Source organism: Malaya genurostris, chromosome 3, assembly GCF_030247185.1.
Source record: "Malaya genurostris strain Urasoe2022 chromosome 3, Malgen_1.1, whole genome shotgun sequence".
Lineage (NCBI taxonomy): Eukaryota > Metazoa > Arthropoda > Insecta > Diptera > Culicidae > Malaya > Malaya genurostris.
The window spans coordinates 273,266,351-273,283,950 of record NC_080572.1 but is presented as its reverse complement, the minus strand read 5'-3'; the positions used below and the strand labels follow the sequence as shown (position 1 = coordinate 273,283,950).

The window sequence follows — 17,600 nt, the reverse complement described above, 5'->3', positions numbered from 1 at the left end:
ATTTCCTATGCGCAAAATGGCATTCGACGAAACGATTTTCAACGGAATGATTTTCGGCGAAATGATTCTGATCCAGCTGAATGTCATAGAGCGTGTTGTAATATTTTTGTTGGTGAATTCAAAATTTCCATGAGTTGGAATATTTCCCAAAAACTAACGAACAAACACAAAATTAGCTGTTTTTGAATAGATTATTTTAGTATCGTAAATATCAGTTCTTGGGGATTGATACATTTGTCCTAAATGGACAACAATGTTCATTGGAACAGCAGAATATCGAAGAAAATGATTGCCTCTCGTGGAGAGCGAATGTGTTTTCTTTATGTATTAAAAATTCGAAACTGCACAAAATGCTCAAATCTGTATGTTAAAAACAGAGCAGTATGCGGGAAAAAGCATGAGTATAGTTAAAATCCTCTAGTCAAGTAAGCACAGGTTTCACTGATCAAACAACAAAGGCGTACCTTTTAATGCGAAAAAAATTGAACGATGACATCATTGCTTTAAACAAACTCCAAGAACCGCATCCGATTCCGAAAACAAAAAAAAACGAAAATCGGCTATGCACGCAACGGTACCGGGAACTAATTAGATTAGTCGGATTTAAGTATTGACAGCAAGTTTTCGTTCGTCCATGGGGACAATGATTAGTGTTTACCGCCCAAAACATTGCCGCTGGCGGACGAAGCGATAATCGCGTTTATGAGTTTTCGTGTGAACAAACAAGCCATGTCTTATGTGGCGCAGGCTAATTTAATTTGAGCAAGCGAGGATGATCTTCTGAGATTATCGAATCATACGAGACAATTTTCCGCTCTGTGCTGGATCTGATTGAAATTGATGCCAAGTACATACGAGTTACTCGGATTGCATTTGCTTTGACTCCGACGAAATGGTACCTCAGAGAACAAATATTTTCAGTTGAAATCATTCGCAATGGATGATAATAGAAGAACTGTACAATCTGAATCGGTACGAACTCAGGTGAGGTGAGGTGCGGGGAATAAAATGGTGCTGAAATATGAAACTCTCAAGCTGAAAGATGGATGGCGTCTGTTGGAATATGATGAGCAAAAAACGGTGGCATTATACTGTTTGCTACATTACCGGAAACTTTCAGTTCTAGATCGAGGCGAGCATTCCTTTGACAGGCCGGTGTTGGTGAATCTGCAACGAGAAGAGTAGAAGAGAAGATGGGAATGCAATTGCACTGAACTGAAATGCAACGAGGATGACGTATGAATCTTCGCAACGGCTCGGTTATATCAAAGGCAAAGTAGTAGGGAATAGTTGATTCCGGCAGTGTGCGATGCACTCGATTTTTCTCAAGTGGAACATCCATATTGCTAGGGTAGTGAAAGGTGACACTGGTAGCAATTGGGAACCGGGGGAGGAACGTTGAAACAATGTACAGAGAAGTCTCCCACAACGCGATTAACTGAATGAATACCGGAATTCTGCACCTGGTTAAGTGTAGGTTGTATAAACTAACAAGAAACATACCATCAGAATGGCTTTTTTGTGATCATGCAATGTAATCAAATCCATACTTTATAGAACTGTAATGTAACAATATACATTTTTTTATTCATGGGAAACAAAATCCCCCCATACACTTGCTCGATCTCAATTCGTGATCCCGTGATCAATTAGTGTAGATATAAAAAACATCAATACCTCATAACAAAATTAAAGAAACAGATCCCAAAACACTATTAGGTGAATCAAATCGAAGAGTCAAAAGTTGTAACGAAGTCTATAAATCCAGTTTGGTTGATTAATTTGCAAAATTAAATCCTGAGTTGACAAGCAATTTGCTGGTGCGGTGAAAAAAAAACAACTCAAAATTCTATGAAGCTCTACCTTTTCAATCAACCTAATGTGTATGTGTGCCCACCTTTCAAAGATTTGTTGTCGCTTAATTTTCGCAGAGATTGCTGAACCAATTTCAACATACGTAGGCTCGTTTGAAAGCTACTATTGAACTTTGGATGAGGTTCGAAAATCAAATGGCTGTCCGATTCTGAAGATATAATAGCATAAGTGACGTAACTGCCTATTCGCACATTTTTCATCGGCTGAATTTTATCGAAGACGACTCAACGTGCTTTTGCAGTTTATATTAAATTATTAGCGCGATTTAGTTGTGCAAAAGAAGACTTGAAGTAGGCTAGGGTCGGGTAAAGGGTGATGGGTGAACCTCTACAATCAAAATAAAAAAAAATTGAAGTACACCTCTATTATAACACTTTTGTCGAATTGCGCTGAAGTGTAATGTATGAACTGAAGTGATAAAAAAATTGTGTGCTCTTTGCTACTTTTTTGCTATGAAAAGAAATCCAAGCTGTAGCAGACTTCACTGTATCTTTCAACTGGTTCGAACCGTCATCAAGATCAATGACGATTCACGAAGAACACGGGAAGTAGAGACGACACTCTTCATATTTCGTTTCATCATTGTTAGTTTGCAATATTGGCTAATAAAAGTTTAATGTTTTGATGTTTTCAAGACGTTTTTATAGGGGACGATGGAGTAAAACTATCCCCAAAAGAAATATTGGTATATCTAAAATAATAAAACAACCTGTGATGCAATGATGCCTTTCTCATAACAATCATATTCTCATATATAATATTGTGGTATTCTATTCAAAATGATTCTCTTCGTTTCTTGAAAGAAACCAAAGAGATTAACTAACTCATCAACTAGTATAATCTACAGAATGGAACAGTTCTCTGATCAGTTAGGCCATCCGCGAGAAAACAAAGTGAGTTCCACTACTGTAGGTACCTCCGGTACCGGAACACAAGAACCAGTCTAATCGATGTCGGTTTGTATGGCCATCAACAAACATGAGCTGAGCTGTGCTGAGCTGAAGTAGATCGCCCGTAGTTGCACTTCGTGATTGACCAAATGAGTGGAAATATACAATGAACCAAGAAAATGAAGCTTGGGAGAAGCAAATCATTTTCACTGTACATACCCACCCACTCCTAACTTATTATTAAATGATCAATAACGACGCTGGCTACGACCAAAGGCTGTGCTACTGAGGGAAAGGAAGGAATGTTAGTCCGATACTCGTTGTTTCTAGAGACCGCGGGTACCACTATATCTCCACGAGCATCACGGTATAGGAGATTTGTTAGAAGGGAGGGAAAGAGATTCCCGGGTTGGCGGTTCAATGCATAGGACGCTGGTCTTACAAGCCAGTTGTCGTATGTTCGAGCCCCGACCTGGACGGACTCTTAGTGTCAGTAGGATCCATAGTACTAGCCATGCAATGATTCTATACACTATGAATCGGCTGCGAAGTCTGTTGACACAGAAAGGCCAAATTCCACAAAAGGAATGTAATGCCAAGACTTAGCTTTTTGAGGGAAAGAGATCCGGATATGTTTTGGTAAAAAATATGATCTCAACAAAACCTGATTTTCGATATTCAGAAGAAATATAATAAGTAAGAAAAATACAAGGTATCTCCAAGAAACAATCTAACCAGTATACCTTTTCAGCACCAGGACACCGCATCGCGCTCCCAGTCTGTATGGCCATCAACTAACATTACGTACAAACTCTATTAGTTTTTATTCAAATTTTGAAAATTTTATACGATTTTCACATCGTACTCTAAACAACGCACGGTGGTCCAAATCTGCAATTTCATGACATTAATTATTTGACGGCTTTACCGTGAACTTTTCCTTATTGGTGTTTTCTGCAAAGGTGTAGGGAATATTGACGCAGTTTTATGGAAATGATCGACCATATTCCAGCACGTGTGTGAAGACAAATAGAAAAATTAACTTTTTACTGGAGGCAGTCGTTCTCGACAATATTATAGCCATCGTAATTTCTGGTATCTTTGCTGAAGAAAACATTTCGCTAACTATAACCATTAATTCATTATTCGGTAGTATTACTAAAAGGTTTCAAAAAATCAGATTTTTTAAATTTTAGTTTGTTCATCAATGTATTATATTTTGCAAAAATACGTGGAGCTCTATGACAATTTTTGAAATAGTTATGGATAGTTTTATATATAAAAATTGTCATATATCGTATTTAGTTATTTCAGAAGGTTGCAAAAAGTTGCAACCATTCCAATTTAAAAGTACTTTTATCCGATAGTATCCTAGGATTCTATGAGCGAATGTATATCTGATGTATATGAGATTTATGGACTTTACGTATTTAAAAATTTTATCAATCATAAATAAAATTAACATAATACAAGATAAATAAATTCAACAAACTGTGTTTTACTGTCTTGATCGTTTAAACTACGAGTATGAATGCTACAACTATTGTGATACGTACTTACACTTATCATTGTATCTCAAACACCTTCTCGCATTCGGTGGAAGGAACTTCATAGCGTTTTCTATAGTGTTCTCCAGTTGGTTACTACGGAATCATAAGACAAAAGATGTCGCATGAATGCATCTTTGTTTAGTGACCTTTTTCATAAATTTTTGTATGATTTCTAAAATTCTTCGCCACCTAAGAAACATTCATGCAACTTCTTTTGCCTTGTGATTGCGTAGTAATTAACTGAAAGAGACTATCGAAAACACCATGAAGTTTTTCACCGGATGCGAGAAGATTGTTAAGCTACAATGACAAGTGTAATCATTCATCGATGACAACTATTAGCATTCCAACGTTTCAGAAGATAAAATAGAGTTTATCGAGTTATATATCTTATATCAGCTGTTTATTTTTTATCTTACAAAAGTTAACAAATCGAGTTTTTCTCGCCTACGTATGAATGCTTCAAAAACCTACAATTTTACCTGAATAATTCGGATTCAACAAAAATATCAACAAGGGCAAAACTGTCCTTCCACTTGTTTACGTTAGTTTCGACCTTCGTGTTCTATGCCAACTAACAAAGCGATACTTCAATTGCTAGAAATGAAGGACGAAACTAGTCATTTTCGTCATTTTAGATGAACTCCGAACTTTTTACTACTGGAAATAGTAAATGAGACGATAAAATTACACGCAATTTGTCTTAGTCGCGGAAACCAGCCAATTTCACGAAAAATGCACAGGGGCGTAACTTCATAATTCACGCAGAGAGCATAGAAGTAAACAAATCGAAAAAGGGCGAAACACTTTTTAAGCTGATTTATTTAATGGATATAGAGAAACAGTGAGAAAATATTACATACCTTTGAAAGATAAACCGACAGTTTATCGATTTATCAAAACTTTATCTGAGATCTATATATAGGGTGATTTTTTAAGAGCTTGAGAACTTTTTTAAACAATAAAACGCATAAAATTTGCAAAATCTCATCGGTTCTTTATTTTAAACGTTAGATTGGTACATGACATTTACTTTTTGAAGATAATTTCATTTAAATGTTGACCGCGGCTGCGTCTTAGGTGGTCCATTCGGAAAATCCGCTTTTTTATCGACAAATTTTGTTCAGCGATGAGGCTCATTTCTGGTTGAATGGCTACGTAAATAAGCAAAATTGCCGCATTTGGAGTGAAGAGCAACCAGAAGCCGTTCAAGAACTGCCCATGCATCCCGAAAAATGCACTGTTTGGTGTGGTTTGTACGCTGGTGGAATCATTGGACCGTATTTTTTCAAAGATGCTGTTGGACGCAACGTTACAGTGAATGGCGATCGCTATCGTTCGATGCTAACAAACTTTTTGTTGCCAAAAATGGAAGAACTGAGCTTGGTAGACATGTGGTTTCAACAAGATGGCGCTACATGCCACACAGCTCGCGATTCTATGGCCATTTTGAGGGAAAACTTCGGAGAACAATTCATCTCAAGAAATGGACCGGTAAGTTGGCCACCAAGATCATGCGATTTGACGCCTTTAGACTATTTTTTGTGGGGCTACGTCAAGTCTAAAGTCTACAGAAATAAGCCAGTAACTATTCCAGCTTTGGAAGACAACATTTCCGAAGAAATTCGGGCTATTCCGGCCGAAATGCTCGAAAAAGTTGCCCAAAATTGGACTTTCCGAATGGACCACCTAAGACGCAGCCGCGGTCAACATTTAAATGAAATTATCTTCAAAAAGTAAATGTCATGTACCAATCTAACGTTTAAAATAAAGAACCGATGAGATTTTGCAAATTTTATGCGTTTTATTGTTTAAAAAAGATCTCAAGCTCTTAAAAAATCACCCTTTATATATAAAAATGCAGAGATCATTCTTTGTAATCGCATCACGTTAGAACGGATGGACGGATTTACATGATTCTTTTTTTTGTTTGATCAGTTTCCACCCCCACCGGGTACGTACATCAAAAAAATTAGGAAAACTTGCCGGCAAAGTGGGAAAAATCCATAAAGTTGTTTTGTATGGACAATGGAATTTTCCATTAAAAAAGTCTTCTATGCTTGCTAGATTGATTGATGTTTGGAGCGCAACAAAATGCTCAGTATTTCGCTGTTGGAGAAAAGAATACTAGATCGTTGGGAAATCGTTTGGCGCGCAACGAGCAGTTTTGGGTGGAGACTTGCATGTTTGATCCATGCGGTTCGTCATTTCGAGCCACTTGCTTAGTTGGATACCAAAATTATTGTTTGCAAATGACTTAATCGTGGAACGCATATGACTGTTCTTGCTATATTCAAGGATGGATTATTTAAAAACGGACTACTTAGGATGCTATTCATTACATTTGTAAGCTGCTTAAGCCAAATCATTCTATTTTCAGAACATTGCATTACTTGACCAATTACCAAATGTAAATGTGGAGGAGAAACGTTTTATTCATTGGCTTGAACGATAAGAATACTGGTATAATCAATCCTTATGTTCACTCCGCTAGAACAGAAAAATTTGCACATTTTTTCATATAATTTTGTCTGATATTGTTCCACAGGACCGAATTCAACCGGTCGAGTACTAAGCAAAATGATGTGGTGACTCGACTAATGAGATAACTATTGATACAATCATTAAACGAATTCAGTGTTCATGTAAAAGTTAATGGACACAAGAACGGACAGAAGAATGTTTAATTTTATCGGTAAATTGTTAATTGAAAATTAATCCTGTAATTGTCATGCTACGAACATTCATCAAACACGACTAAGAAATATCATTAGACTAGCAGCAGTGGTGGTAAAGCATCTATTCCGAACACGCAAAACGTGTTCGCTCCGAACACGCAAAACGTGTTCGCTCCGAACCAAAAAGCGAACCACCATCGCGAGTATAAATTTGCCGATACCATCGTTCGAGCAAGCATCACCGAACAAAGAAGCGATGCTGATGGTGAAAGAACCGATGCTTTAGTTTGTGAGCCTATCGTTACTAGTATGTTCATGAACATCCGATTCGAGTACTATAGGCTGTTGCTTCGGATGAACCGAACTTTGTCAGCTGCGGCTGGACGTTTCAGTGTTTGGGTAGGTTAGCAGTGTATGGTAATTTTGTACATTCCCAGAGAGCGCAGGGTGGCTCAATATGATAAATTGAAAATGTTTTAACACTTGCAAATTCGATATTAAAAAAATTGGTGAGTCAACAGCAATTAAAATGGAGTAATTTTGGGCATTTCCAACGAGCGTAGGGTGCTTGTATATGGAAAATAGAATTGACTAATCTAATTTCGATGCTATATTGATTGGTGAATCAATAGTAGTTCGAATTGGATAATTTTTTTCATTTTCAGCGAGCGTAGGGTGGCGCAGTATGAAAATTTGTAAACATTTTGACTTTTACTAATATCATGTTTTATTAGATATTGAATTAAAAACAATTAAAATTTAACAATTTTGGACATTTTCAGCGACCGTAGGGTGGTTTTATTTGAAAAATTGACAAAAACTTAATCTTAGACTAATTCGATGGTCTGTTGATTCTGGAAATAATAGCAGTTCGAATTGGATAATTTTTTACATTTTTCTCGAGCGTAGGGTGGCGCAATATGAAAATTTGTATATATTTTGACTTTTGCTGATTTCATTTTCCCTTTAATAGTGAATCAAGAGCAATTAAAATTCGATCATTTTGGACATTTTCGACGACGGTAGGGTGGTGCTATTTGGAAAATTTTAAAATTTTTGATTAATGTCGATTCAACGTTTTATTAATTGGTGAATCCATAGCAGTTCCAATAGGATTTCCAATTTTCAGCGAGCGTAGTGTGATCCTATTTGAAAAATGTTAGTATTTGAATTTGCAGATCCTATGGTTTATTGATTGGTGAATGAACTAAATTCGAATAGGATAATTTTGGACATTTTCAGTTGGCGTAGAGTGGCTTAATATAAAAATATGGGAATATTTTACCTTTTTCTAATTCAATGTTTAATTGATAGCAATTGTAATATTAGAATTTTAAGCATTTTGTTCGGTGGTAACGCAGCTTTATATGAGAAATTGTGAACTATTTTGCCAATTCGGATGCTTTATTGATTAATATATAAATAGTAGTGGTGGTGAAACATTGAATTTAAACATGACAATCGTCGAAGGGCCTGTGATTTTTAATTGTAATTTTTAACGCGCTACTGCTTTGCTCATCAACTGAAATAGAATTTAGTTTTGATGCTGTAGGTTGCAGCTTTTGCATATTTTTGCTAGGAAAATATTTCTAAACAAATATGTACAAAGCATTGGTGTTCGGTTCCCGCTTTACCACTGGCATGGAATTGTAAATAACTTAAAAAATACAATTTTCTATATTAAGCCATCCAGCGCTCGCTGAGAATATCCAAAATTAACAAACGTCGCTCGCTCGCGAAAAAACGTCCAAAATCATCCAATTCTACCTACTACTGATTCGCTCATCAATTGAAAATTAAAATAGCAAAAATCAAAATATTTTCAAATTTTTTTATTAAACCCCCCTACGATCGCTGAAAATATTCAATATCATCTTATTTGAACTGCTATTGATTCATCAATCAATAGAGCATCGAATTGACATTAGTTAAAAACTTTATAATTATACAGGTAGAACCATCCTATGGTCCCTGAATATGTCAAACATGAGCAATTTGTAATTGTTATTAATTCACTATTAAATGAAACATTTTATCAGCAAAAGTCAAAATATTTACAAGTTTTCATATTGCGCCATCCTACACTCACCGAAAATGGCCAAAATTATTCAATTCGACCTGCTATTGATACAACAACCAACAAATCATAGAATTGGTATTAGTCAAAAATTTTACAATTTTTCGAATAGAAAAACCCTACGGTGGCAGAGAATATCCAAAGATTTTTTAACTGTTTAATAAATCATCGAATTAGTAAAAAAATCCGAATTTTTATATTGCGCCAGCTCTCTGAAAATGTCTAAAATTATCCAAGTTGAATTGATATTGATTCAACAATCAATAGAACATCAAATTTACCTACGCTCTTTGAAAATACCTAAAATTACTCAATTTTCTTTGCTATTGACTCACCATTTTATTAAACATCTAATTTGCAAGAGTAAAAAAAATCCTTTTTCATATTGAGCCACTCTACGTTTGCTGAAAACGTCCAAATTATAGTCAAAAAGTTTACAAGTTTTGAACCACCTAGCTGTTCCAAATTATTCAATTCTTATTGTTATTGATTCTATAACCAAAAACCATAAAATTTGCAAAAGATCAAAAACTATTTTCCATATCGAGCAACCCTAAGCACACTGATAATGTCCAAAATAATGCCATTTCAATTGCTTTTGATCGTTTTATCAATCGAGCAAAAGAATTTTTTGTGCTGATCACGTGTGCATTGATAATTTCAAAACCAGGATGCGAGACTTGAAATCAACAAACCATCGTATCGAACGCAGTTTACTCGGCCCTCGCCGATGGTACGCCAACCGAACGGTTCGAAACAGATTGCTTCGTCGAACACCGAGCACAGAACACCTTCGCATTAACCGAGGGAATAGTTTTCGAACCTATCGCATGCTTACGCTCGGTGAACATTTTTGAGTAAATTTGCAGAAGCATCGGCGTTCGGTTCGCAATTTACCACCACTGACTAGCAGTGAAGCAGTTGGTGGAAAATCGCTCCAAACGATTTTATTCGATAATCCCAAGGATTTACTATTAAATTTTTAAACGTCTTCAGTCTACAATTACGCCTTAACTTGCAATGACAAACAAGTCGCAAAGGCAGCTTTTGGAAATTTGCAGAATCATCAATTTAATGAATTCATCCTGATCAGTTCTGCTCCACGCTTCATATCGAAACCATTAGTTTGAGAGAGATCTACCATGTCTGTTCAATGCACTGACTCAAAGGATGAGATGTCGATCGGTGCATTTGTTTCATTTTAGCGTAACAAAAGCTTTTAACATGTTCACAATAATTTTTGATGACCTTCGGGCCGAGGTGAATATGTTAAATGTGAATTTGTCGTAATTCGTTCATTGTAGGCCAAGTTATCAGTAAAATAATAACGTTTGACAGTTCTGCTGTTCGAAAAGATACACAGCAAAAAATTATGAAATTTACAGGTGACATAAATCCATATATGACACAATTCAGAAGAACGTAATTTGTAAAATGATTGCATTTCACAAGAATGATTTAAATGTACGTCAAACATACCCCACTTTTAAAGCAGACGTGTAAACTTACATGTTTCAGCAGTTATAAATATATCGAAATGCATTAAACTTGTGTTCGATTACCTGTAAAATTGAATAATTTTTGATGCTCGAATATGTCGGTCTCAGAAGACTTAAATTTAAACGATTTTTTCTAGGTGTGTAGATTCAAAAACATAATTTCAGACAAGACGAAGTTAGACGGGTTAGCTAGTTATACGATAATTTCGGAATAGGAATTGAAACCAAAATCGAAACATTTATCAATGTTTTCCTCCATTTGCTGTCAATATAAGATTCACCCTTATTTGAAAAACAACTGATATTATGTTCGTTTGATTTACACAGAAACAAAATATGAAATTTACAGGTGATGAAAATCCACATATGACACAATTCATAAGGACGTAATCCGTGAAACGACTGAATTTTACAAGAATGATTTAAATATACGTCAAACATACCTAGCCCCTAAGGCAAACGTGTAAATTTACATGTTTTAGAACCTAAAAATATGTCAGAAGGCATCAAATATAAGTTAGATTTACTGTAATATTGAGTCATTTTTGACGCTCATATATGTCGGTCTCAGAAGACGTAAGTTTACACGATTATTTCTTGGTGTGTATGCCTAAGGAGGAATTATTTAAATACGAAAAATCCATGAATTTTATATGCATCAGATATGCATTTTCGCTCATAAAAACCTTGGATATGAACCATTTCTTCAAGTTTTTTGAAGTAAATTACAATTACTTTTTAACTAAAGTGATTTGATCTGCAACCTTTTGCAACCCTCTGAAATAATTAAATACGAAATATGACCATTTTGTATATGAAAATTATCCATAACTATTTCTAAAATTGTCATATAGCTTTGAAGTTCTCTATAATTTTACGTATTTTTACAAAAAATAATATATTGATGAACAAACTATAATGAAAAAAATCTGATTTTTTGGAATCTTTTAGTAATACTAGCGAATAATGAGTTAACGATTATAGTTAGCGAAATGTTTTCTTCAGTAAAGTTAACAAAAATTACGATGACTGCAATATTGTCGAAGACGAAAATTCTGCCTCCAGTAAAAAGTCCAGTAAACACACGTGTTGGAACATGGTCGATCATTTCCATAAAACCGTGTCAATATCCCCTACAACTTTTCAGAAGATACCAATAAGGAAAAGCTCACGGTAAGGCAGCCAAATAATTGAAGGCAGGAAATTGCAGTTTTGAAGCACTGTGCGACGGAGTAAATTTTTGTTGAATCCGAAAATATGCAGTAATCTTTGGTAGGACCACAAGACCTTTCATTTGACCCTAAGATTGGGAATATCGGTTCTGCAATCTCTGAGAAAAGTGAGTAAGATTCATTTTTGAGCACATGACTTTTATCTCCCGTCGTTAATCAAAATCCGGGAACCAGGATAGCTGGAATCGGTTTGTTTGGCTGCCTACTGATAATGGCTATCGGTTTGTGTAGTTTTGAGTCCAGTTAAAAATTTGTTTTACGGTTTTTGTTTCGCCGCTTTAAGTAATAATGTACAATATTTAACACACTTTACCCTATAACTCCGGAACCGGAAGTCGGATCCGGATGAAATTCAGGAATTCTGTCTTCAATTACTATTGTTTCTTATTATTACTCACAAATACTCGCTGTATGGATTGAAAAACACATAAAATACCCCATTCTTCAAAATCCTAAAAGTATATGCGGAGCGAAACGCCCGATCGCTGAAAATATGCATTTTAAATTACGCAAAGTCGCGGGTATCCGAACATAGAGGCAACAATCAAAACAATCGGACAAAACGCAAAGTCTTTTCGTGAAAGAAACACTCTTCAGATGAAAGATTGTTCACAATTATACATTAATTTGACAACTTATACATCATATTTGAAAGTAAGTTCCTAAACATTTTGCCCCACGTAATCTGGGTCATTATTCTATTTAATTGCAACTACATAATCTGTATTCGAACAAAATATCAGAAAATAAAAACCAAGGATTGCCAGAGAAGTTCTCTAGTTACGTGATACAAATCGTCTTCATAATTCAAGAAAATTATTAAGGAATGAAAACCAAAAGTTACACATAATAACAACAAAAATGTTTTTTTTAGTTATATTGGAACAAATTAGTTAGACAAAAATATTTTCGTTATTGAATATAATTTTTTTGTAGTTGGAGTCTTCACAAAAGCTGTTTGTATTCAACTGGCGCATCATTTGATGCAAAAGATCATTAGGATGGTCAATGTTTGGAATTAAATTTGGATTCTAACTTTCTTAATTGAATTCAAAAAATTATTACACTTTGCAGCAAAGTTGCAGGAAATTTTATTTTGAGCAACTTTGCTGAAGTAATCATCTTCCTACCTTTCCATTTGATCGAATTACATCAATTTTTCGGAGTAAAAGTAGTGGGTGGTTTTCAAAAATCACCTTTTTTGTGTTTACCTTATGATCAAAAAAGAACCGGAATGTTCATTTTAAAATTCCCGCCCTTTGCCAATCGGTAAACTTTTATTCTCTCAACGTTGGCAACACTTTTATACACATTCTGTCAAATTTTGACGCATATCGTACGATTAGTTTTTGTTTGGCGTCCATACAAAGAAGTTGAAAATTTTTCGTGTGGCGATTTTTATAATGGATGAAAATTTAGAACAACGTGCGTGCATCAAATTTTGTGTTGCAAATGGATTCAAGTGTTCCGAAACGTTGAAAATGTTAGAAAAGGCCTTTGGTGAATCGTGTCTAGGAAAAACACAGGCATACGAGTGGTATAAACGCTTCAAAGGTGGTCGTACAAGCTTGGATCATGATGAGATCCCTGGCCGCCCAACAACATCTGTTACAGAAGAAAACATTGAATCGGCGAAGCAAATCGTGTTGCAAAATCGTTCTGTACCGATTAGAGAGATTGCTGTGTTGTTGGCCATCTCATATGGATCAACCCAATACATTTTAACTGATGTTTTGGGTTTGAAACGCGTCGCTTCTCGGCTGGTGCCAAAAAAGCTTAATTTCATTCAAAAACAGCGTCGTGATGATGTGGCTAAAGAGATGATTTCCAACGCCGATAGTGACCCCACTCAACCAATATCATCAACCAAGCACCGTACTCTCCAGATATGGGCCCGTGTGACTTTTTCCTCTTCCCCAGACTCAAATTGCCATTGCGGGGAACACGTTTTGAGACCATAGAGACCATGAAAGAGAATTCGCGGCGTGAACTAAAGGCCATACTTTCGGCCTCCTATAAAACTTGTATGGAAAATTAGATCAAGCGTTGGCATGCATGTATTGCCGCAGGAGGAGACTACTTTGAAGGCGATAATAAGAAAATTTATTAAAATTGAAATGTTGCGTTTTTTAATAAAATTCCGGTTCTTTTTTATAACAAGGTATGTATCATATGAGAAAATCTTTTTCCGAAGATTTATCGAGCTAATTATTGCGAACAATTTTGCTCCACTAAGTTTTTCTACACAAGCTACGATCATCAATCATTTTTCATCAAAATTTAGTCAACCTTCTACTATAAACATTCAACAGATGTCAGATGAATAAAAACTAATATCATACGGTTTCTGAAAGGTCATAAAATAAGGAAAGATTGAAGAGAAATCTGGGAGGGTCTTATTAGTTTAAATCATTTGAATTAGTGTTCAAATTGTCTTGCAAAAAATCAAAAAAATCCCATAACTCTTAAACGACAAAACGTAGCAACAGACTACTCTCAGCAAAACGGTGGTTTCAAATGAGCCCTATGAGTTTCTCATACATATTTTTTTTTTCGAAAAATGATAAACAAGAAAACTACAGCAGATAATAGGTTTATCACTTTACAATTTGAATTAATTTATTCCCAAAATGGCTGATTCGATCGAATTTGAATGATTGGGAGTATAATGTTGTTTTCGCTTGATGCCAAAACCTAACCCAGTTTCCACCCCAACTGCTGTCAAACCGTTCGTATGAAGCTAGTTTCGAACCTAGTTTCAACGTTCTTGAACTGAAGATCGAGTCAGTTTCGAACCCGGTTTTTAACATATCAGGTTTGCTCAAACACACGTTGCTTAGTTTCGCGAAAAGCGTTTGTTTGATGAAACTTCCCTGGGATTCTGTTTTGTCAAGCGAAAACGACATAAAATACAGTTCAATAGCATTGTTCAATAGTAGGCCATGGCATTGCTATCAACAGATATTTTCATTAGTTTGGCCACCATTCAAACAACCAGCTGCAAACTAGATAAAACCATTTTTAATCTCTTAGTGGTGTAATGAAGCCTTTCTCATATGACATAAATTTTCAAAAATATCACTAGAAGATTCTGTCAACAATTTTGTTTTTCTATCTTGAATCAAACAAGAAACTTTTTTTTGGGTAAGAACTAAAATAACCTTTTCAATTTGTAAACAGTTGTGCCAAGTTAATAAGAATATTTCTATTTTACATCGTCGCACTAAATGATTAAACACATTTTACTCTATAAATCTGGAACCGAAAGTCGGACTCGGATGATATTTAACAGCAACCTATGAGACTATAGGAACTTTTATTTGAGCCGAAGTTTGTGGAAATCGCTCAAATCATCTCTGAGAATATTGAGTGAGTCTCCTTTTTGGAGTGTTTTACCACTATTTCCGGTACTTCTGGAACCGTCAACTGGGAGCCTGTATAACCGAAGACAGTTTGTTTAGTAAGTAACTAACTAATATAGCCTACGAATTAAATCAGTTTTGAGCCAAATCAAGAATTTTACTTTTTTCGCACCGTCGCTCTAAATAACGGGGTCAAATTCAATAGCAACCTCTGGGACTATGAGATTTTTTATTTTATGAGTGACATTACACACATACAGACATTTCTCAGATCGATGAACTGTGCCGAATGATATAGAACATTTAGACCTCTGGGTCAATTTTTCAAGTGATTGCATAAACTTTCTATATGAGAAAGGCAACAAGTGTACTTATATGGAAAACATCGTTATCATGATTTTGTGATAATACATTAGAACCCCAATTTACGCACAGAGCCGGGGGTGCGTAAATTAAATTAAACCTCGCATTATTTCAAATTTTTCGCGTAAAAGAAGCTTTTTCTAATTTCATTTGATTTTAGTGTAAATAACATGAACAATCCTGATACATCCGATGCTTTAGCGCCTAAGGACCTTCTTAGTATGTTCTGAGTATATAGAAATGTTTAATTGATGTTCCAAGATCCAAGAACTACTTGGAGTATTGGTTTTAGGGACTACACTGTGTAACAGCAAGATCTACAACGACTAATACTTTTTTGTTTGCTGTTCATACTTTTAGAGCTACACAATGCTTACTTGTCTATTTATAGCTGTTACAGGTAGGTGCCCAGTTGTCCAAAAACTTCAGTAGAAACAGGTCTTAAGATCTATACGAGCATTCTGCATATATAAATATTGTTACACTGGTAGATCTTGGGGCCTGAACTCCAGGTAGTTTTTGTATGGCATAGACCAATCACAATTGTCCTATTGATCGCTTGTGGTGTAATGAATATGAACCGAGAATGATAAGTTCGTTAATGCACTTTTTTACACTGGTAAATCTGAAGGCTTACTTCAGGAAGTTTTCGGACGGATCATCGGTTACGTTGGTAGAGGCCTTTTACGAGGATGTTTTGGATGAGCAAAATCTTCTACATATCTTATCACAGTATGTCAATTTTCTGTAAATAGTACTACGAGTGCATACCGCACTCAATAGTCATATAAAAGTGATTATATACAATATTTGTTTTCCAGATAATTCTTGAATGCCCACGATCTTGTTTAGATTCTTTGAAACTAAACAGTTCAATAATGTACATTTCACAATATTCAATTCCCTGAAGCATATAAAATTGTTTTGTATATGTATAGAAGTTGAAATTCGGGGACGGGTATAGCGTGATGGGTAAGTCGATGCCTTTCACGCCGCCCGCCTGGGTTCGATTCCCAACCCCGCACATAGGGTCAGAATGTTTTTCTGGCCCGAAGAGGCGAATGACATTAATGTTGAAGCCTCTATAATTGAAACAAAAAAAAAGTTGAAATTTCCATCATTATATAAAACCCTTTTTATATGCGATCATCGCGTAAATTAAATTAAAAAAATCGCGTTATTTCAAATAAAACGCGTAAATTAAGTTCGCATAAATTGAGGTTTTAGTGTACTAACATACAACACAAACGCTGCGAACGGATCAGAGCCGGTGGTGTTTTCTTCTTACGTACCAGTTTTGCATCGTCATTTTGAATGACGATTTGAACGTTTTGACACTCATCTCCCCATAATTTCGGAACTGGAGGTTTGTTCTGGATGAATTTACACAGTATCTTTTAAGAAAATGAGAGCTTTATTTTTAATCATGATTCGTGAAAATCGGTTTAATCGTTACCGAGAAATCAAAGTGAGTTCCGTTTTGGATCTTTTCTCCACTATTATCGGTACTTTTGGAAGCGGCAACCAGGGACTAGTAGTCCTCAAGTAGTTTTCAATACTCACTAACTAACAAGATCTGCCTACTAGATGAATTTAGCTGCAAGTTTTATAAAAATGTGCACCTCGTTTCGCCATCGCCTGTGGAAATTGGAGCTTTTCACTAATCGCGCTGTAATACCGGAACCAGAAGTCGGATTTGGATCATTGTTTTGGAAACTAGTTTTTGAAAATCGGTTTAGAAAATTTGAGTTCGCATTTTTCCATAAACTTGCACATATTTCCCAGTAATTCCAGAATCGGAAGTCGAATTCAAATGAAATTCAGTAACTTTGTATGGGGCCATAAGACCTTTTATTTGAATCTAAGTTTGTGAAAATCGGTTCAGCCATCTCTGAGAAACGTGTGTGACTATTTTTTAACAAATTTGAATTGTTGAGTTAAAAATCTATTTTTGGTGTAGTTTTCTTGTTTATCATTTATCTTTTACCTTATCTTCCCTAGCGTTTTACCCCATCTTCACCTATTTCACCAACTACGAAAATGATTGAAGCTCATTGGAAGAAATGCAAGGTTA

General features: G+C 35.5%; 1 protein-coding gene across 4 annotated transcripts in view; it reads right to left on the bottom strand.

The window, feature by feature from the left end:
• Positions 1-17,600, bottom strand: part of LOC131437880 (diuretic hormone receptor-like) — a 122,935-nt gene that overhangs the window by 40,253 nt on the left and 65,082 nt on the right. For 2 of the 4 annotated variants that reach the window (XM_058607524.1, XM_058607526.1), the window contains one exon: positions 1,108-1,167. The exons of the other annotated variants lie outside the window; for them this stretch is intronic. In XM_058607524.1, the coding sequence (XP_058463507.1) occupies positions 1,108-1,167 (60 nt within the window). The remainder of the gene's footprint in view (positions 1-1,107; positions 1,168-17,600) is intronic. 4 annotated transcript variants of the gene reach the window in all.